General features: G+C 45.3%; 1 protein-coding gene across 1 annotated transcript in view; it reads right to left on the bottom strand.

Moving 5' to 3' along the window:
* LOC120052411 (peroxisome proliferator-activated receptor alpha-like) overlaps positions 1-21,978 on the bottom strand; it is a 69,023-nt gene that overhangs the window by 17,043 nt on the left and 30,002 nt on the right. The window contains exons 2-5 of the mRNA XM_038999294.1: positions 20,016-20,252; positions 16,255-16,412; positions 12,289-12,427; positions 4,224-4,423 (exon numbers count right to left, since the gene is read on the bottom strand). Of these exons, the coding sequence (XP_038855222.1) occupies positions 4,224-4,423; positions 12,289-12,427; positions 16,255-16,412; positions 20,016-20,244 (726 nt within the window). The 5' untranslated portion in view covers positions 20,245-20,252. The remainder of the gene's footprint in view (positions 1-4,223; positions 4,424-12,288; positions 12,428-16,254; positions 16,413-20,015; positions 20,253-21,978) is intronic.

Genomic DNA, 21,978 nt, shown 5'->3' with positions numbered 1-21,978 from the left:
AAACACATAACATAGAATGCCCACCCCAACTCACGCCCTGACCAACTAAACACATACAAAAACAAGGAAAACAGGTCAGGAACGTGACAGCAACGAACCGCCCTTGCTGTCTCTGCCTGGCCGGTTCCCCTCTCTCCACTGGGATTCTCTGCCTCTAACCCTATTACAGGGGCTGAGTCACTGGCTTACTGGTGCTCTTTCATGCCGTCCCTAGGAGGGGTGCGTCACTTGAGTGGGTTGAGTCACTGATGTGATCTTCCTGTCTGGGTTGGCGCCCCCGCTTGGTTTGTGCCGTGGCGGAGATCTTTGTGGGCTATACTCGGCCTTGTCTCAGGATTGTAAGTTGGTGGTTGAAGATATCCCTCTAGTGGTGCGGGGGCTGTGCTTTGGCAAAGTGGGTGGGGTTATATCCTTCCTGTTTGGCCCTGTCCGGGGGTATCATCGGATGGGGCCACAGTGTCTCCTGACCCCTCCTGTCTCAGCCTCCAGTATTTATGCTGCAGTAGTTTATGTGTCGGGGGGCTAGGGTCAGTTTGTTATATCTGGAGTACTTCTCCTGTCTTATCCGGTGTCCTGTGTGAATTCAAGTATGCTCTCTCTAATTCTCTCCTTCTCTCTTTCTTTCTCTCTCTCGGAGGACCTGAGCCCTAGGACCATGCGTCAGGACTACCGGGCATGATGACTCCTTGCTGTCCCCAGTCCACCTGGCCTTGCTGCTGTTCCAGTTTCAACTGTTCTGCCTGCGGCTATGGAACCCTGACCTGTCCACCGGACGTCCTACCTGTCCCAGACCTGCTGTTTTCAACTCTCTAGAGACCGCAGCAGCGGTAGAGATACTCTTAATGATCGGCTATGAAAAGCCAACTGACATTTACTCCTGAGGTGCTGACTTGCTACACCCTCGATAACTACTGTGATTATTATTATTTGACCATGCTGGTCATTTATGAACATTTGAACATCTTGGCCATGTTCTGTTATAATCTCCACCCGGCACAGCCAGAAGAGGACTGGCCACCCCTCATAGCCTGGTTCCTCTTTAGGTTTCTTCCTAGGTTTTGGCCTTTCTAGGGAGTTTTTCCTAGCCACCGTGCTTCTACACCTGCATTGCTTGCTGTTTGGGGTTTTAGGCTGGGTTGTACAGCACTTCGAGATATTAGCTGATGTACGAAGGGCTATATAAATAAATTTGATTTGATTTGATTTGATTCTAGATTTAATTTTGGATTAGAGAAGCTTAATGTGAGTCTGGAAGGAGAGTTTACAGTCTAACTAGACACCTAGGTATTTGTAGTTGTCCACATATTCCAAGTCAGAGCTGTCCAGAGTAATGATGCAAGTCGGATGGGACAGCAGAAATCGGTTGAAGAGCATGCACTTAGTTTTACTAGAATTGAAAAGCAGTTGAAGGCCACGGAAGGAGTGTTGTATGGCGTTAAAGCTCGTTTGGAGGTTTCTTAGCACAGTGTCCAAAGAAGGGTCAGATGTATACAGAATGGTGTCGTCTGCGTAGAGGTGGATCAGAGAATCACCAGCAGCAAGAGTAACATCATTGATATATACAGAGAAAAGAGTCGGCCCGAGAATTGAACCCTGTGGCACCCCTATAGAGACTGCCAGAGGTCCGGACAACAGGCCCTCCGATTTGACACACTGAACTCTGTCTGAGAAGTAGTTGGTGAACCAGGCAAGGCAGTCATATGAGAAGCCATGGCTATTTATTTTACCTTTATTTAACTAGGCAAGTCAGTTAAGAACAACTATTGAGTCTGCCGATAAGAATGTGATTGACAGAGTCGAAAGCCTTGGCCAGGTCGATGAATACGGCTGCACAGTACTGTCTTTTATCGATGGTGGTTATGATATCGTTTAGGACCTTGAGCGTGGCTGAGGTGCACCCATGACCAGCTCGGAAACCAGATTGCATAGCGGAGAAGGTACGGTGGGATTCTAAATGGTCTGTGATCTGTTTGTTAACTTGGCTTTCGAAGATTTTAGAAAGGCAGGGCAGGATGGATTTAGGTCTATAACAGTTTGGGTCTAGAGTGTCTCCCCTTTGAAGAGGGGGATGACAGACGATACGAAAGAGAGGTTGAATAGACTAGTAACAGGGGTTGCAACAATTTTGGAGGATAATGTTAGAAAGAGAGGGTCCAGATTGTCTCGCCCAGGGTGCTTTGTAGGTATTCCTGATTTTGCAGCTCTTTCAGAATCATCAGCTGTCTGGATTTGGGTGAAGGAGAAGCAGGGGGGGGGGGGTGGGGGGGGGCTTGGGCAAGTTGCTGCAGGTGGTGCTGAGATGTTGGCCGGGGTAGGGATAGCCAGGTGGTGAGCATGGCCAGCCCTAGAAAAATGCTTATTGAAACTATCGATTATCGTAGATTTATTGGTGGTGACAGTGTTTCCTATCCTCAGTGCAGTGGCAGCTGGGAGGAGGTGCTCTTATTCTCAATGGACTTTACAGTGTCCCAAAACTTTTTGGAATTAGGGCTATAGGATGCACATTTCTGTTTGAAAAAGCTAGTCTTAGCTTTCCTAACTGACTGAGTATATTGGTTCCATAATTCCCTGAAAAGTTGCATATCGCGGGGGCTATTTGATGCTAATGCAGAATTCCACAGGATGTTTTTGTGCTGGTCAAGGGCAGTCAGGTCTGGGGTGAACCAAGGGCTATATCTGTTCTTAGTTCTACATTTGAATGGGGCATGCTTATTTAAGATGGTGAGGAAAGCACTTTTGAAGAGCAACCAGGCATCTTCTACTAACGGGATGAGGTCAACATCCTTCCAGGATACCCGGGCCAAGTCGATTAGAAAGGCCTGCTCGCTGTGTTTTAGGTTTTAGGGAGTGTTTTAAGGGAGTGTTTGACAGTGATGAGGGGTGGTCGTTTGACCACGGACCCATTACGCACGCAGGCAATGAGGCAGTGATCGCTGAGATCCTGGTTGAAGACAGCAGAGGGCAAGTTGGTCAGGATGATATCTAAGAGGATGCCCATGGTTACGGATTTGGGGTTGTACCTGGTAGGTTGCTTGATAATTTGTGTGAGATTGAGGACATCTAGCTTAGATTGTAGGACGGCCGGGGTGTTAAGCATGTCCCAATTTAGGTCACCTAACAGTACGAACTCTGAAGATAGATGGGGGCGATCAATTCACATATGGTGTCCAGGGCACAGCTGGGGGCTGAAGGGGGTCTATAACAAGCGGCAATGGTGAGAGACTTGTTTCTGGAAAGGTGGATTTTTAAAAGTAGAAGCTCGAATTGTTTGGGCACAGACCTGGATAGTATGACATAACTCTGTATGCTATCTCTGCAGTAGATTGCAACTCCGCCCCCTTTAGCAGTTCTATCTTGTCGGAAAATGTTATAGTTAGGGATGGGAATTTCAGGATTTTTGATGGCCTTCCTAAGCCAGGATTCAGACACGGCTAGGACATCCGGGTTGGAGTGTGATAAAGCAGTGAATAAAACAAACTTAAGGAGGAGGCTTCTAATGTTAACATGCATGAAACTGAACCACTGAACAGAGGAACTACAGACTCACCACTGAACATAGGAACTACAGTAACAGTTTGGTCTGTGTTACATGTGGATGTGTGTTTCAACTGACCTGTGACCTCTGACCGCTTACTGACTGAACCCTTTCTGACATCTTCTTTATGACCCTTGCCATACCTACACCCATCGATGATGGAATTCACCAATTCACCAGAAACATAACCCTTATCCCACCCATATAGTCTACTCTTGGAGTCCACAGATGTAAGGGCATAATCTTTAAAGAAAGATGGAGGGAGTGGTTTCCAAACACTGTTAATAATGGTCCTTTATGAGTCAGGGTCATCTTCATAAAGTATATTCAGACAGATGTGTCCTAGAAATGTAATTCTGTCGTTGCATGATTCTTTGGCTCCTATCGGGTAGTTGTTGCCAGGTTATATTGACACATAAGAACTGTTTGATTGCCCATTTCATCACATTTAAACTGGATCCAAATGCAGCCTACACACTCCAAAGGGAATCATTCAAAATATAATATTGGACCCTTTTGGTTGCACAAAAAAGACATGGTGTAATCATTAGGGTTGGAAGAAATAGTATGGCATTTCCAATATTTGAATTATTCCCTTTGGACAGTGAGTTTCAGTTTGGTCCAACATGCTCGCATGCATGCAAGCAAGCCCCGACCCCCCCCCCCCACTTCCACACACTGCTCTTACTGGAGTGCTGGTCTTTCCGGTGAGGATGGTGCGGGCTTTGGCCTTGTTCATGTTGAAGTTTTTGAGGTAGGCCTCATAGATGTGCCTGGCCAGGGTCTTCTGGTCGGCCTGCTCGGGGTCCTCCACCTCCCTGTCCCCCGTCTGGATCTCTGCCTTCAGCTTCAGCTTCTCTGACTGGGGCATCCGACCAAAACGGATCGCTAAACAGAGAGCAGAGAGGAGATTGCACAGAGGAGAGGAAGAAAACACATTAGGTGCAGCATGGCATTGAGGAATACGTGTCATTTTTATTTAATTAAACTGCAACGGACAAAGATGTATCTGTTGTATCTGCTGAGATAGATATACAGACGCATGCCAATTGTACGGTATATTGTTTATCAAATCAACATGAGAAAGATATGGCGGTTCAAGACAATTGAGTACTGTTTGCCAAATCATGAACACTGTTGTTTTAAGTTTTCTAGATATCAAGACAGGTTATGGATCCCTGGAGACATGAGTTTAATGTCCTGTATGTTTCAGGAACAGTTGAGAGAATTGGGGGCAGGATGAGGGCTAGTTGAGGATTAATGTGTTAGCACGCTAAAGAAAAAGGGACAAATCAGGTAGCTAGTGTGCGTGTGTGTGTGTGTGTGTGTGTGTGTGTGTGTGTGACTCTGATCCTAAGTGTCTAGCTAATCAGATTACAGTTGCACTACCAATAACCCCTTCCCTCTGACACACACACACACACACACACACACACACACACACACACACACACACACACACACACACACACACACACACACACACACACATACACACACACACACACACACACACACACACACACACACAAACAACAGCAGGTGCACCTATTACATATATTTATGGTACTCTAAAGGGATACAGCTGGGCTCAGATTTCACTGGCTTCTATAGCACAAATGTGTTCTATTGTGATTAACCACACCACACACACACACATTCACTGACCGGTAAATTACAGTAAAACAAGCCGGTGTTCAGAATGGGGCCATATTAGATTACATTACTGTATAAGTGAATGGTTCCTCTAAACCTGGCAGATCCCTGGGAAGGATGGCAAACCTGGGTTCAAATACTATTCAACATAATTTCAAATACTTCGCTTGGGCTCGAATGAGCTTACCTGGCAGACTAAAGCAAACGCTTAAAGTATTTGAAACATTTCAAATAGTAGTTGAACCCACGTCAAGAGGATGGGGATCCTGAGGCAGCAGCCAACTGTCATTAGAGAAAGAGGAAGTGAGAGATGCTCTGAGTGGGGCCCAGGAGACTCGGGATAAGAACATCAGACTAAGCGGAGGATGAGAGGATGAGTCTCTGACTCACTAAAGCAGAGCACAGGGACGGTGTGGGACAACAATCTGTCAGAACGTCTGTCAAACAAACAACAACCAACCCAATCTATGCTGCTGAAAGGCTTAAGGAGCAGGGAGGCATTTATAACGTCTCTTCTGGAGTGCTGTAGTCCTGCTGGCCATCAGGCAAACAAAAGTCTACCAAGGCAAGAGTGACTACCAGAATAAATTGCACACAGAACTCAGACTTTTGTGCAAATCTTCCATTGAAATCCATGCATGATTTATGCAAAAGGGGGAGAGCGAGAGAAAAGGGGGGGTCTAAAGCCTCAGTGTATCAGGTTCTATATGTTCTATGACCCTCTCCCATGTCATTCTCCTGTATACTGTTACATTTAGGTAACATATGAAACACCCCTAAAATTAAAAAAAATTATAAATAAATAAACATATGAAACACAATACACATGCACAGATAGAGGGACTGTATGTACAGATAGATGACTGTATGTACAGATAGATGACTGTATGTACAGATAGATGACTGTATGTACAGATAGAGAACTGTATGTACAGATAGATGACTGTATGTACAGATAGATGACTGTATGTACAGATAGAGAACTGTATGTACAGATAGATGACTGTATGTACAGATAGATGACTGTATGTATAGATAGATGACTGTATGTACAGATAGATGACTGTATGTACAGATAGAGAACTGTATGTACAGATAGAGAACTGTATGCACAGATAGAGGCCTGTATGTACAGATAGAGGACTGTATGTACAGACAGAAGACTGTATGTACAGATAGAGTACCTTATGTACAGATAGAGGACTGTATGTACAGATAGAGGACTGTATGTACAGACAGAGGACTGTATGCACAGATAGAGGGGCTGTGCGTACAGATAGAGGACTGTATGTACAGATAGAGGACTGTATGTACAGACAGAGGACTGTATGCACAGATAGAGGGGCTGTGCGTACAGATAGAGGACTGTATGTACAGATAGAGGACTGTATCTACAGATAGAGGACTGCATGTACATATATAGGAAGTACAGATAAGATAAGTGAACACCCACTTTATTGTTCCTGAGGGGAAACTTGTTTTGAACACACAAGTGCTGGTCCCACATAAACATTTTGAAATGAACACTAATATTGACCATCAGTCCCAGACCTGGGTTCAGATACCATTTATGTTATTTCAATGACTTTAAAAGACATTTGGAAGTATTTATTTATTTTTTATTTGAAAAGACCAGTTGAATATTAGAATGTATTTGGAAATATACGTGGCAAGTATTTGAAAATACTGAAATACACTGACTCAAATACACTCTCATGCATTTAACCCATGTATTTGAAAATACTTTCAAATAGTAGGCTATTTATAGTGAATTATTAAAAAATACTTTCAAATAGTAGGCTATTTATAGTGAATTATTAAAAAATACTTTCAAATAGTAGGCTATTTATAGTGAATTATTAAAAAATACTTTCAAATAGTTCCAATAGAAGCAGTTGATTTTGTGCTAGACATGCACCTGTCTAAGCTAAATAAAATGTAGACAAATCTCGACCCTGTATGTGACCGATGTAGAGACGCTTCTGCAGATCTTACGCATATGTTTTGATCAAGTGTTTTTGCCACATCTGTAACCAGTGTAGTTTTTGGAGTCAATGTATAATTGTGCCCTCTGGTGGCCTTTTTTGGTCTACCACCTACTGGCATAATGGTGTCCAGACCAGTGTAGGATGCACTTGCTTTCTCTACTATCATCTCCAAGAGACGTATAGTTCTTAAGTAGAAAAACGTCCACCGTCCATTGCACAGTCGACATTTAAACAATTTGATTCACTTTTTAAAACTAGAAAAAAATATGTTATACTTTAAAAGGGAAAAATGATGTGTTTCATTCCACCTGGGTACTCTTGATAGACCTTCTACTAGGGCCAGATCCTCCGTATGACTTGAAAATTGTCTGGCTTACTGATGCTGTTGCCATTTGTTGTTATTTATTTTTTAAATATTTGATTTGCATCCATTATGTGTGGATGGCTTGGTCCGGTAACAACCTGTCACCATACCTGTCTGTATACCTCTGAGTTGTGATAGGTTCTATCAGTAGGGTAAGGTGGGGGCTGAGTTGTGATAGAACCTATTAGTAGGGTAAGGTGGGGGCTGAGTTGTGATAGAACCTATCATTAGGGTCAGGTGGGGGCTGAGTTGTGATAGAACCTATTAGTAGGGTAAGGTGGGGGCTGAGTTGTGATAGAACCTATCATTAGGGTTAGGTGGGGGCTGAGTTGTGATAGAACCTATTAGTAGGGTAAGGTGGGGGCTGAGTTGTGATAGAACCTATCATTAGGGTTAGGTGGGGGCTGAGTTGTGATAGGTTCTATCAGTAGGGTTAGGTGGGGGCTGAGTTGTGATATAACCTATTAGTAGGGTAAGGTGGGGGCTGAGTTGTGATATAACCTATTAATAGGGTAAGGTGGGGGCTGAGTTGTGATAGAACCTATCATTAGGGTTAGGTGGGGGCTGAGTTGTGATATAACCTATTAGTAGGGTAAGGTGGGGGCTGAGTTGTGATAGGTTCTATCAGTAGGGTTAGGTGGGGGCTGAGTTGTGATATAACCTATTAGTAGGGTAAGGTGGGGGCTGAGTTGTGATAGGTTCTATCATTAGGGTCAGGTGGGGGCTGAGTTGTGATATGTTCTATCATTAGGGTTAGGTGGGGGCTGAGTTGTGATATAACCTATCATTAGGGTAAGGTGGGGGCTGAGTTGTGATATAACCTATTAGTAGGGTAAGGTGGGGGCTGAGTTGTGATATAACCTATTAGTAGGGTTAGGTGGGGGCTGAGTTGTGATAGAACCTATCATTAGGGTAAGGTGGAGGCTGAGTTGTGATAGAACCTATTAGTAGGGTAAGGTGGGGGCGGAGTTGTGATATAACCTATTAGTAGGGTTAGGTGGGGGCTGAGTTGTGATAGGTTCTATCATTAGGGTTAGGTGGGGGCTGAGTTGTGATAGGTTCTCATTAGGGTTAGGTGGGGGCTGAGTTGTGATAGGTTCTCATTAGGGTTAGGTGGGGGCTGAGTTGTGATAGGTTCTATCATTATGGTTAGGTGGGGGCTGAGTTGTGATAGGTTCTATCATTATGGTTAGGTGGGGGCTGAGTTGTGATAGGTTATATCATTAGGGTTAGGTGGGGGCTGAGTTGTGATAGGTTCTATCATTATGGTTAGGTGGGGGCTGAGTTGTGATAGGTTATATCATTAGGGTTAGGTGGGGGCTGAGTTGTGATAGGTTCTATCATTAGGGTTAGGTGGGGGCTGAGTTGTGATAGGTTCTATCATTAGGGTTAGGTGGGGGCTGAGTTGTGATAGAACCTACCATTAGGGTTAGGTGGGGGCTGAGTTGTGATAGGTTCTATCATTAGGGTTAGGTGGGGGCCGGGGGAGAGACAATGTGACCCCTTTGGGTTCCCATTGCCAGGAGTTGTGAAGCATTTCCCTCCAACAATATATATACAGTGCCTTCGGAAAGTATTCAGACCCCTTGACTTTTTCCACATTGTTACGTTACAGCCTTATTCTAAAATGGATTACATTGTTTTTCCCCCTCATTAATCTACACATAATGACAAAGCAAAAACAGGTTTTTAGAAATGTTTGCTAATTTATTCAAAATAAAAAACAGAAATAACAAATTCACATACAGTACCAGTCAAAAGTTTGGACACACCTACTCATTCCAGGGTTTTTCTTTACTTTCTACATTTGTAGAATAATAGTGACGACATCAAAACTATGACAATGACCCAAAACAGCTCCAGGCCGTAAGGGCTTTTTGACAAAGAAGGAGCGTGATGGTGCTGCATCAGATGACCTGGCCTCCACAATCACCTGACCTCAACCCAATTGAGATGGTTTGGGATGAGTTGGACCGCAGAGTGAAGGAAAAGAAGGTTGTCCTTCTGGAAGGTTCTTCCATCTCCACAGAGGAACTATAGAGCTCTCTCAGAGTGACCATCGGGTTCTTGGTCACCTCCCTGACCAAGGCTCTTCACCCCCGATTGCTCAGTTTGGCCGGGCGGCCAGCTTTAGTAAGAGTCTTGGTGGTTCCAAACTTCTTCCATTTAAGAATGATGGAGGCCACTGTGTTCTTGGGGACCTTCAATGCTGCTGAAGGTTTTGTGGGAACTCCTTCAAGACTGTTGGAAAAGCATTCCAGGTGAAGCTGGTTGAGAGATTGCCAAGAGTGTGCAAAGCTTTCATCAAGCCAAAGGGTGGCTACTTTGAAGAATCTAAAATCTAAAATATGTTTAACACTCTTTTGGTTACTACATGATTCCATATGTGTTATTTCATAGTTTTGATGTCTTCACTATTATTCCACAATGTAGAAAATAGTAAAAATAAAGAAAAACCCTTAGTAGATGTGTCCAAACTTTTGACTGGTACTGTATATAAAATAAGTAGTTGATTTGGGCCACATTATTTGAAAATACTCAAATACACAGAAAATAGGCATCCTCTCCAGCATGATAGTGTTCAGTTCAGCAGTATCACAACCTGAATTGTGTCCATGAGTTTACTGCCACCAGTCCCCAGGTAGGTAGGTAGGTAGGTAGGTAGGTAGGTAGGTAGGTAGGTAGGTAGGTAGGTAGGTAGGTAGGTAGGTAGGTAGGTAGGTAGGTAGGTAGGTAGGTAGGTAGGTAGGTAGGTAGGTAGGTAGGTAGGTAGGTAGGTAGGTAGGTAGGTAGGTAGGTAGGTAGGTAGGTAGGTAGGTAGGTAGGTAGGTAGGTAGGTAGGTAGGTAGGTAGGTAGGTAGGTAGGTAGGTAGGTAGGTAGGTAGGTAGGTAGGTAGGTAGGTAGGTAGGTAGGTAGGTAGGTAGGTAGGTAGGTAGGTAGGTAGGTAGGTAGGTAGGTAGGTAGGTAGGTAGGTAGGTAGGTAGGTAGGTAGGTAGGTAGGTAGGTAGGTAGGTAGGTAGGTAGGTAGGTAGGTAGGTAGGTAGGTAGGTAGGTAGGTAGGTAGGTAGGTAGGTAGGTAGGTAGGTAGGTAGGTAGGTAGGTAGGTAGGTAGGTAGGTAGGTAGGTAGGTAGGTAGGTAGGTAGGTAGGTAGGTAGGTAGGTAGGTAGGTAGGTAGGTAGGTAGGTAGGTAGGTAGGTAGGTAGGTAGGTAGGTAGGTAGGTAGGTAGGTAGGTAGGTAGGTAGGTAGGTAGGTAGGTAGGTAGGTAGGTAGGTAGGTAGGTAGGTAGGTAGGTAGGTAGGTAGGTAGGTAGGTAGGTAGGTAGGTAGGTAGGTAGGTAGGTAGGTAGGTAGGTAGGTAGGTAGGTAGGTAGGTAGGTAGGTAGGTAGGTAGGTAGGTAGGTAGGTAGGTAGGTAGGTAGGTAGGTAGGTAGGTAGGTAGGTCCGTCGGTCCGTCAACTCTGACCATCTACTACAGTGACCTTGCTAAGCCCCTCTTCACATCACTCCACACCAGGCACAAAGTCACCCCTTAATTCTATTTCAGTCCATTGTAAACGGCAGGACATGGACCTGATGGTCAGAATGCCATGTTGTATGTTGACACAAAACACACAGGTAAACATCATCAATCAAATAGGGCCAAAGACTTCAAATCAAATTGTAATGGTCACGTAAACAGTTTAGCAGATTATATAGCGGGTGCAGTGAAATGCTTTGACCTCATTATCCTATATCAAGGTTATTGTTCATAGATTAACTATATAAAGGAAAGATCATTATGTTTATATTGCTAATAGTCTGTCTGTCTGTCTGTCTGTCTGTCTGTCTGTCTGTCTGTCTGTCTGTCTGTCTGTCTGTCTGTCTGTCTGTCTGTCTGTATGAGCGTGATTGTCTGTGATTTTTGTCTGGACATTGGACCCTGTTTTTAGTAAGGTTCCACAAGTAATGTATCCTATTGAAAGAGCCCCTGCTCTACACTGCACATCTCACTATCAGTCTAAATGACCCACTAGGTCAGTTCAGTGATCAGTGGGCAGCCCTGGTCACGTGACTTGTAGGCCCAGACTGAGACTCACACTGCTTGTCTCTGTTCACACCTAAAGGGTGACAGGGTTCAGCCAATGCAATACAGCCCCACCTTACCGTTCTACTGACCTTCACAATTACACACCACCATGCAGAGAGACCGCACAGAGACCGCACAGAGACCGTGTAGAGACCGCACAGAGACTACACAGAGGCCGCCAGAGACAGTAGAGACTGCGCGGAGAATGCGCAGAGACCGCATAGAGACCGCGTAGAGACTGCGCAGAGACCGTGCAGAGACCGGATAGAGACCACATAGAGACAGGGAGACTTATGCATCGTTTTCTTCTAGATAAAGTAAAATATGAAATGGTGCAAATGTTTACATGGGTTTATGAATGAATGCTATAGGATTCACAGCTGTCACTCATTCATCTTGAAAAGCAACCGTCACCATAATGGGGTTTTGAATGGCGTACAGTACGTGTGAGTGTGAGTGTGCGTGTGTGTGTGTGCGTGCGCGTGCGTGTTATTGTGTGTGTGAGCGTGCACGCTCCTTCCTGTTCCTACAAGAGTGTGGTTTTGAATGGCGTACATGTGTGTGTGCACATGTCCACGTGCAAATGTGTGTGTGTGCTCTTCTCTGGTTGCTACTGGCAGGTTGTGCTGTAAGCAGTAAGCAGTACTCAGGGCGCTGGCTTTGTCTGTGATCCTCACCATTGTGGGACATGCCCACAGACAGGCACTTCTGGAAGCGGCAGTATTGGCACTTGTTCCGGTTCTTCTTCAGGATCTTACATCGGCGTTCACACTTATCATATTCCAGCTTGAGGCGGATGGTCCGCCGAAAGAAACCCTGCAGGGAGAGAAACAGGAGAGAGATAAATGTTCAGGTCGAGACCCAATAGACTGCACTCATGATAAAACTCACCCTCGACTCAGTAGGGGAACTCAACCACATACAGTATTGTGACTTGGTAAAAGAAAACAATTGCCATTTTATACCTGGTATCTTTATATCTCTCAACCTCGGCGCAAACTTTAATCATCTAAGACTCTCTCAACCTAAGTGAACTAGCAGCAAAGCAAAGGCAGTATCCTGACCTACAACATGCCACTAGGAAACCCCATTTTCCTCCAATCAGCCAACAGACACTTTCTCCGTAGAAAAAGTGAAATACAGAGAATGGACCCAATGACTGGAGCATGACACTATCAGCCTGGACATACATGCTTATCACCTTCCAAATGGGATTTCACTAGTGTTACACAACTCTGACAAACAGCAGTGTCTGGTTATGGGCAGCTTTAGACGTACTGTCCTGAGTGGTTTAGGGCTTGGACTGGGGTTGGGAGGGGGGGTAGTGAATTGCTTAAGAAGAACATTTAGCCAGCCCCATCCCAAGATGTTGATTTCATAATTCTTGTGAAAGATCTCCTTAATGTGTCCCTACACATGACATGCATTAACGCTTGCAAGGACACGCCACACGCACGCAAGTACGCACATACACCCCTCAAGGGTGACGTGAGGGCAGAATGCTTGTCAGACACAACGGCCTCCTGCCAGGCCTGTCTGTTGCTCATGTCTCTGTTTCTGCCTCTTGTCTCTTTCACAGTCTCATGTCTCAGTCTCTGTCTCTGTTTCTGTCTCTTGTCTCTTTCACAATCTCATGTCTCAGTCTCTGTCTCTGTTTCTGTCTGTGCCTCATGTCTCTGTCTCTTTCTCTATGCAGGGGTCACTCTCAGATGACCAGACAGCTGAGGAGCCGGGCGCTTGTAGAACACATAGCTGGAGTTTTACTCTGAGACAGCTATGACCAGTTTTACTCTGGGACAGCTATGACCAGTTTTACTCTGGGACAGCTATGACCAGTTTTACTCTTGGACAGCTATGACCAGTTTTACTCTGGGACAGCTATGACCAGTTTTACTCTGGGACAGCTATGTCCAGTTTTACTCTGGGACAGCTATGACCAGTTTTACTCTGGGACAGCTATGACCAGTTTTACTCTGGGACAGCTATGACCAGTTTTACTCTTGGACAGCTATGACCAGTTTTACTCTGGGACAGCTATGACCAGTTTTACTCTGGGACAGCTATGACCAGTTTTACTCTTGGACAGCTATGACCAGTTTTACTCTGGGACAGCTATGATCAGTTTTACTCTGGGACAGCTATGACCAGTTTTACTCTGGGACAGCTATGACCAGTTTTACTCTGGGACAGCTATGACCAGTTTTACTCTGGGACAGCTATGACCAGTTTTACTCTGGGACAGCTATGACCAGTTTTACTCTGGGACAACTATGACCAGTTTTACTCTGAGACAGCTATGGCCAGCTATGACCAGTTTTACTCTGGGACAGCTATGACCAGTTTTACTCTGAGACAGCTATGACCAGTTTTACTCTGGGACAGCTATGACCAGCTATGACCAGTTTTACTCTGGGACAGCTATGTCCAGCTATGACCAGTTTTACTCTGGGACAGCTATGACCAGTTTTACTCTGGGACAGCTATGACCAGTTTTACTCTGAGACAGCTATGACCAGTTTTACTCTGGGACAGCTCTGACCAGTTTTACTCTGAGACAGCTATGACCAGTTTTACTCTGAGACAGCTATGACCAGTTTTACTCTGAGACAGCTATGACCAGTTTTACTCTGGGACAGCTATGACCAGTTTTAATCTGGGACAGCTCTGACCAGTTTTACTCTGGGACAGCTATGACCAGTTTTACTCTGAGACAGCTATGACCAGTTTTACTCTGGGACAGCTATGACCAGTTTTACTCTGGGACAGCTATGACCAGTTTTACTCTGGGACAGCTATGACCAGTTTTACTCTGGGACAGCTATGACCAGTTTTACTCTGGGACAGCTATGACCAGTTTTACTCTGGGACAGCTATGACCAGTTTTACTCTGAGACAGCTATGACCAGTTTTACTCTGGGACAGCTATGTCCAGTTTTACTCTGAGACAGCTATGACCAGTTTTACTCTGAGACAGCTATGACCAGTTTTACTCTGAGACAGCTATGACGAGTTTTACTCTGAGACAGCTATGACCAGTTTTACTCTGGGACAGCTATGACCAGTTTTACTCTGGGACAGCTATGACCAGTTTTACTCTGGGACAGCTATGACCAGTTTTACTCTGGGACAGCTATGACCAGTTTTACTCTGGGACAGCTATGACCAGTTTTACTCTGGGACAGCTATGACCAGTTTTACTCTGAGACAGCTATGACCAGTTTTACTCTGAGACAGCTATGACCAGTTTTACTCTGGGACAGCTATGACCAGTTTTACTCTGAGACAGCTATGACCAGTTTTACTCTGGGACAGCTATGACCAGTTTTACTCTGGGACAGCTATGACCAGCTATGACCAGGAGGGAAGGGTAGGGTGGGTAAGGTAGGGTAGGGGAGGGGAGGGGAGAGTAGGGAGGGTAGGGGAGGGGAGTGGAGGGTAGGGGAGGGTAGGGTTGGGTAGGGTAGGGGGGGTAGGGGAGGGGAGGGGAGAGTAGGGAGGGTAGGGGAGGGGAGTGGAGGGTAGGGGAGGGTAGGGTTGGGTAGGGTAGGGGGGGTAGGGTTGGGTAGGGTAGGGGGGTAAGGAAGGGTAGGGTGGGGTGGGGAAGGGTAGGGAATGGTAGAGGAGGGTAGGGGAGGGAAGGGGAGGGGAGGGAAGGGGAGGGGTGGGTAGAGAAGGGTAGGGGAGGGAAGGGGAGTGGAGGGGTGGGTAGAGAAGGGGAGGGGAGGGAAGGGGAGTGGAGGGGTGGGTAGAGAAGGGTAGGGGAGGGAAGGGGAGTGGAGGGGTGGGTAGAGAAGGGGAGGGGAGGGAAGGGGAGGGGTGGGTAGAGAAGGGTAGGGGAGGGAAGGGGAGGGTAGGGGAGGAGAGGGCAGGGCAGGGCAGGGCAGGGCAGGGCAGGGCAGGGCAGGGCAGGGAACACTGCGGCCCACTCTGCTCTGCTATCGCCTGCCATCTGGAACTCAGTGTAACAGTGTGTTGACATGAGGGGGAGGAGCACCGCCAACTTCGCCAAGTGACATCCATACTCAGACAAAGTCCTGGCACAGGGATAGATGGGCTGGCCACGGGTCCAGAAGACATCGCCCACGCGTTCAGAGTGAAAGAGTATGTAGGAAGTGTAGTGGATGACAAACCAATTATATTTGCCTGGCTTTCACAGCAGGGTGAGAATGGACTCTTCTCCTTAGGGCCTAGGCATGCAGTCACAGAAGTAATACAGCAGCAATGGAATCAGCACCATTACCAGTTCCTTTTGGGTCACAGCTAAAGACTGGGTTATGTTTTCTTTGGAAAACTAGATTATCTTACAGTCACGTGTGATCTAGTGGCTTTCCAGTGGCACATTAAGATCTGCTCGGTCCTCCAGTGACTTGTGACAAAACACATTAGCCTTGGGTTGCTCTTCAACAGGCTCATAAACAATTAATCAAGAGAGCATCCACACTGTGATGGAGGGCACATTCTTGTGTCCTGTTTGTGTGTTCAGTCATTATCGTTAGACTGTTGTCTGAAGGTTGGTCCAGTGAGTCTCACTCTGACTAGGTGTGTGCGTATGTATGGTTATGTATGCATATTTTAATGTTTGTGCGTGCATGCGCTTGTGTGCTCCGCATACGTGGACGTGTGTGATGGCTGGTCCATCTCACCTTGCAGCCCTCACAGGCGTGAACTCCATAATGGTATCCGGAGGCGCGGTCGGCACACACCCGACACTCCAGGTTGAGCGAGGTGGAGGAGAACTCTTCCTGCCCTGCAACCGCCCCATACACTCCCGACGATGGGCTGGAGGCTGGGGTCAGAGCATCTGTAGAACACACACACACACAGAGTACACATTCATGAACACACTTATGCATGCACAGACAACACACACACACATTAATAAACTCATTGCACAGAAAACAGACACCCACTCATAACTATTGTGAAACAATAAACAAATGAACCTTTTAACTGTGAAGCCTCTTTGCTCTAGCTGGCAGATGAGTACTGTACCAGTGGAAAGTCACTGGATTCTCAGGCCTTTGGCCCGACACAGAGGAAGAGCACATGTAATATGTGTTCCATTACATCTCTATTAATACGTACAGACCGCCATGCACACCACTGAGAGTGGGTCAGCAACACTTTTAAATTCAGGGGATGAGTCGAATATTGGCCCAAGATACACACACTGTGTCTATTTTAATACCTGAATACGAAACACACCAAACACACACCAAACACACAGCATTTCAAGAATGGTGCCAAACAGAGCAGCACTAAGTCAGCCCACATGAGTTGGGTGAGAGAAGCCAAAACAGGGTTAGAAATATTAAGGCCTTGGACCAACTGCACGTGTCACACAGACCACACTCTACAGCCTACACTGTAGACAGGAAAATAATATGATATCAGAGATACTCAGTGTCTGCTTCTCCCTCTTCCCCCCTCACTCACCACTCCATCAACAACCATAAACAGCCAACACTTCTCCATGACTTTTCCATGACATCATCAATGCTATTTTCCATGATGCTCCCCCCTCCACTCCTCTTCCCCTAAAACCTCTTCCCCCTCTTCCATTTTGCCAATACACCATCCCCTCTTTTCCTCTAGATTTAAATTCTAACACCCGTCACTCTTTCAATGCCTGTTGCATACTAACTACTATGTAGTAACATATTTGCTAACACATCCAGGTGGTTTCTATTGGACACAAACAAGTTCATGTTTACACAAATATAGTGTGCCTGTGTCCAAAATGGCACCCTATTCCCTATATAGACTAGGGCCCTAGTCAAAAGCAGTGCACTCTATAGGTAATACAGTGCCATTTGGTACACAGATTGTGAGTTGAGGAATGTTTGTGGATTGAGGAAGTCTTCTGTGGAAGTGTGGGGACGAGAAGAGTGGCCTTGGGGTGTAATGTAGGTCAGACAGACAATCTGTTGGGGGGGGGGGGGGGGGGGGTGTAACATAACAGTTAACCCCTCTGCCAAAAGCATCTCTGTCACCCTGGGTAAGGTCAGAGGTTAAACAAGCCGAGTGTCCTCTCTGAACCCTCTGAGTCAGGGTGAATTAGCGATGAGCTATGTGAGGAGGGCTCCTGAATGATCAGGAAACACATGGTCAAACAATAACAACATAGCGATACTACTGCACTGTTGGAGCTAGGAACACAAGCATTTTGCTACACTCGCAATAACATCTGCTAAATATGTGTGTGTGACCAATACATTTTGATTTGATTTGATTTAGAGCTGGCTTACGACAGGATTACTACACCGTAGACTACTCATTCTTACTTTTAGGAAAACTAAGAAACTATTAGACAGGCCCACTAGGAAAAAACCTGTCCCTAAGTATAAGGCACTTGAAGTCTCAACGTTTCTATAAGGGAAGTCTCAACGAAGACTCAACGTTTCTATAAGGGAAGTCTCAACGTTTCTATAAGGGAAGTCTCAACGTTTCTATAAGGGAAGTCTCAACGTTTCTGTAAGGGAAGTCTCAACGTTTCTATAAGGGAAGTCTCAACGTTTCTATAAGGGAAGTCTCAACGTTTCTGTAAGGGAAGTCTCAACGAAGTCTCAACGTTTCTATAAGGGAAGTCTCAACGTTTCTATGAGGGAAGTCTCAACGTTTCTATAAGGGAAGTCTCAACGTTTCTATAAGGGAAGTCTCAACGTTTCTATAAGGGAAGTCTCAACGTTTCTATAAGGGAAGTCTCAACGTTTCTATAAGGGAAGTCTCAACGTTTCTGTAAGGGAAGTCTCAACGAAGTCTCAACGTTTCTATAAGGGAAGTCTCAACGTTTCTATGAGGGAAGTCTCAACGTTTCTATAAGGGAAGTCTCAACGTTTCTATAAGGGAAGTCTCAACGTTTCTATAAGGGAAGTCTCAACGTTTCTATAAGGGAAGTCTCAACGTTTCTGTAAGGGAAGTCTCAACGTTTCTATAAGGGAAGTCTCAACGTTTCTATAAGGGAAGTCTCAACGTTTCTATAAGGGAAGTCTCAACGTTTCTGTAAGGGAAGTCTCAACGAAGTCTCAACGTTTCTATAAGGGAAGTCTCAACGTTTCTATGAGGGAAGTCTCAACGTTTCTATAAGGGAAGTCTCAACGTTTCTATAAGGGAAGTCTCAACGTTTCTGTAAGGGAAGTCTCAACGTTTCTATAAGGGAAGTCTCAACGTTTCTATAAGGGAAGTCTCAACGTTTCTATAAGGGAAGTCTCAACGTTTCTGTAAGGGAAGTCTCAACGAAGTCTCAACGTTTCTATAAGGGAAGTCTCAATGTTTCTGTAAGGGAAGTCTCAACGTTTCTGTAAGGGAAGTCTCAACGTTTCTATAAGGGAAGTCTCAACGTTTCTATAAGGGAAGTCTCAACGTTTCTATAAGGGAAGTCTCAACGTTTCTATAAGGGAAGTCTCAACGTTTCTATAAGGGAAGTCTCAACGTTTCTGTAAGGGAAGTCTCAACGAAGTCTCAACGTTTCTATAAGGGAAGTCTCAATGTTTCTATAAGGGAAGTCTCAACGTTTCTATAAGGGAAGTCTCAACATTCCTATAAGGGAAGTCTCAATGTTTCTGTAAGGGAAGTCTCAACATTCCTATAAGGGAAGTCTCATTGTTTCTGTAAGGGAAGTCTCAACGTTTCTGTAAGGGAAGTCTCAACGTTTCTATAAGGGAAGTCTCAACGTTTCTGTAAGGGAAGTCTCAACGTTTCTGTAAGGGAAGTCTCAACGTTTCTATGAGGGAAGTCTCAATGTTTCTGTAAGGGAAGTCTCAACGTTTCTGTAAGGGAAGTCTCAACGTTTCTATAAGAGAAGTCTCAACGTTTCTATAAGGGAAGTCTCAACGTTTCTATGAGGGAAGTCTCAACGTTTCTATGAGGGAAGTCTCAACGTTTCTATAAGGGAAGTCTCAACGTTTCTATAAGGGAAGTCTCAACGAAGTCTCAACGTTTCTGTAAGGGAAGTCTCAACGTTTCTATAAGGGAAGTCTCAACGTTTCTATGAGGGAAGTCTCAACGTTTCTATAAGGGAAGTCTCAACGTTTCTATAAGGGAAGTCTCAACGTTTCTATGAGGGAAGTCTCAACGTTTCTATAAGGGAAGTCTCAACGTTTCTGTAAGGGAAGTCTCAACGTTTCTATGAGGGAAGTCTCAACGTTTCTGTAAGGGAAGTCTCAACGTTTCTATGAGGGAAGTCTCAACGTTTCTGTAAGGGAAGTCTCAACGTTTCTATGAGGGAAGTCTCAACGTTTCTGTAAGGGAAGAGAAGTTAAAGGGAAGGCATAGCGTGTGTGAGACAGCAGTAGCCAATAAACCAAGCACAACACACTACCATCACACTACCATCACACTACTATCACACTACCATCACACTACTATCACACTACTTCGAACCATTGAAGGTATGGCTCTATACCTAGAATGGTGGATCCTTCAGAGCCAGAGCCGTTACTCGACTGGGACTGGTACTCAGGGACGTCAAAGGAGCTGTGGGCGTCACCGTCAATGCATTGGGAGATGTCCTGCAGCTCCTCCATGCCCCCAATGAAGTCCCCACACAGCACCGAATCCTCTAGGGGGGACGGCGGCCGGCAGTGGCTCTCCATGTCGACCATGACGGAGGACGGGACCAGGGGGAGGATCATTCATCAAACTGAAGAGAGAGAAACGGGGAGAGGAAGGGAGAGAGAGAAAGAGGGTTAGTAAAAGCCCCCAATGCAGCCGTTTTATATATCAAATCATTTCTGGGCAACAACTTACTATGATAGTTATCCATTAGAATGGACAAAAAAAACTAAAATCGATTTTTTGCAAAAAAAAAATTCTTAAGAAAGAATTTTGCCAGGACTATGGTCTGAGTTGTGAGGGAAAAACAGAAAACTAGTTGTTATTGGCAGAGAGGTTTGGAACTCTCTTTGTTATTGGTCTATTAACTAATTTATCTCCTGGTGATGTCACCAGCCAAGCCGAAACTCCACCCATGCAAGGTCCTGTGTAGATTGTATTTTCAGCCAGCAATTATGAAGGACACCGATAAAGAAAATCACACTTTTACAGTGTTAGTTTCATCAGTTATTGTACAGTATGATACAAAAAAAACAACTTCATGTTGACTGCACTGAGCCTTTAATGGAATGTCCAGATCAAAGGAAAGAGTAAACAAGAAAATCTTCACTCCTGTTCTTACATCATTGCACTCTTTCCATCCCCAACAAACATCGCATCAACACATGAAGTGTTAACAACACTGATAGGAGTTCCTAATGAGGTGTATCCTTGACGCCAAGGGTAGAACTCAAGCTGTTCAGCCTGGTCTCATAGACTTAACAAAGTAAATGGAAAATCTAACCCCATCCTTCACCCTTTAACCCTTTAACCTAACTCCTAACCCTAACCGTAACCTTAACCTCTAACCCTAATGTAGTGGAATGTAGGGCCCTGCGCTGGGCTAAATTGGATGAAGTGGTGGACGTTTGAGGGGTAGACCTCATAGTTCCAGGTAGAAGTTACCCTAAGTCAAAGATCTAGGATCAGCTTATCCTCAACAAATCCTAACCTGAAATTGACCGTAGATCAGTCTGTAGGGGCACCAACCCATATATCCACACCAAAACTGGGTCAAGCTGGAGTAAAGCTCCCTGGTCAGGCCTGGTGTAGAGAGAGGGGTGTGGGTGCTGAGCATTTGCGAGGGGGGCATGGAGCTAGGAGACAGCAGCTGCTCCATCTGAGACCAACCTGCAATAAGCTGCCAGGGCTTGATCCTATGGAGTCTAAGTCTAACCTAACAGACCCCATACAGTACTCATGTCTATTTTGTGCTCTGGTCAATGACTCTGTCTAATGGACGTGTCTAACAGTACGTACACGTTCACGTTCAAAGATGAATTCCAGCCCCACACCTCTCAATGTATTCCAAGGTCACAGATGAGAGAAATGCATGGTATTTCATTGAAGCATAGTGTCTAGCCGTAGGTCTAAGCTGGCACTGCAGCAGGTGTTTTGAACACAGAGAGAAAGAGACAGAGTGTTTATTTACCCAGGAGGAATAGAGCTGGCCTCTTTAACATAGTCCTCCTTCTCCCAGAGGTCTTCATTTAGAGGACATCCTGTTTCAGGACATTCACTCATCACTATGTCATTACAACACTGGGCCTCTCCATGGCAACCACAGTACCAAGTACAACAGTACCTAGGCTAGACACTGCTGTGCCAATGTAGATAATAAACAATTTGTTTCAAGAGTAACAATTGGTCCAGCGTCTTCTGGGTTAGGGGAGGGTTTGGCCGGCGGAACGCAGTGGCTGTACAGTAACATGCTATAAATGACGTCAGAGCTCAGGCTCTGCGCTTCACAGCGCTGTATGTGTTTTGACTGACAG

This window comes from Salvelinus namaycush, chromosome 8 (genome assembly GCF_016432855.1).
Source record: "Salvelinus namaycush isolate Seneca chromosome 8, SaNama_1.0, whole genome shotgun sequence".
In the NCBI taxonomy this organism is placed as follows: domain Eukaryota; kingdom Metazoa; phylum Chordata; class Actinopteri; order Salmoniformes; family Salmonidae; genus Salvelinus; species Salvelinus namaycush.
The sequence above is the reverse complement of the archived record's forward strand: the minus strand, read 5'-3'. Positions and strand labels throughout refer to the sequence as shown.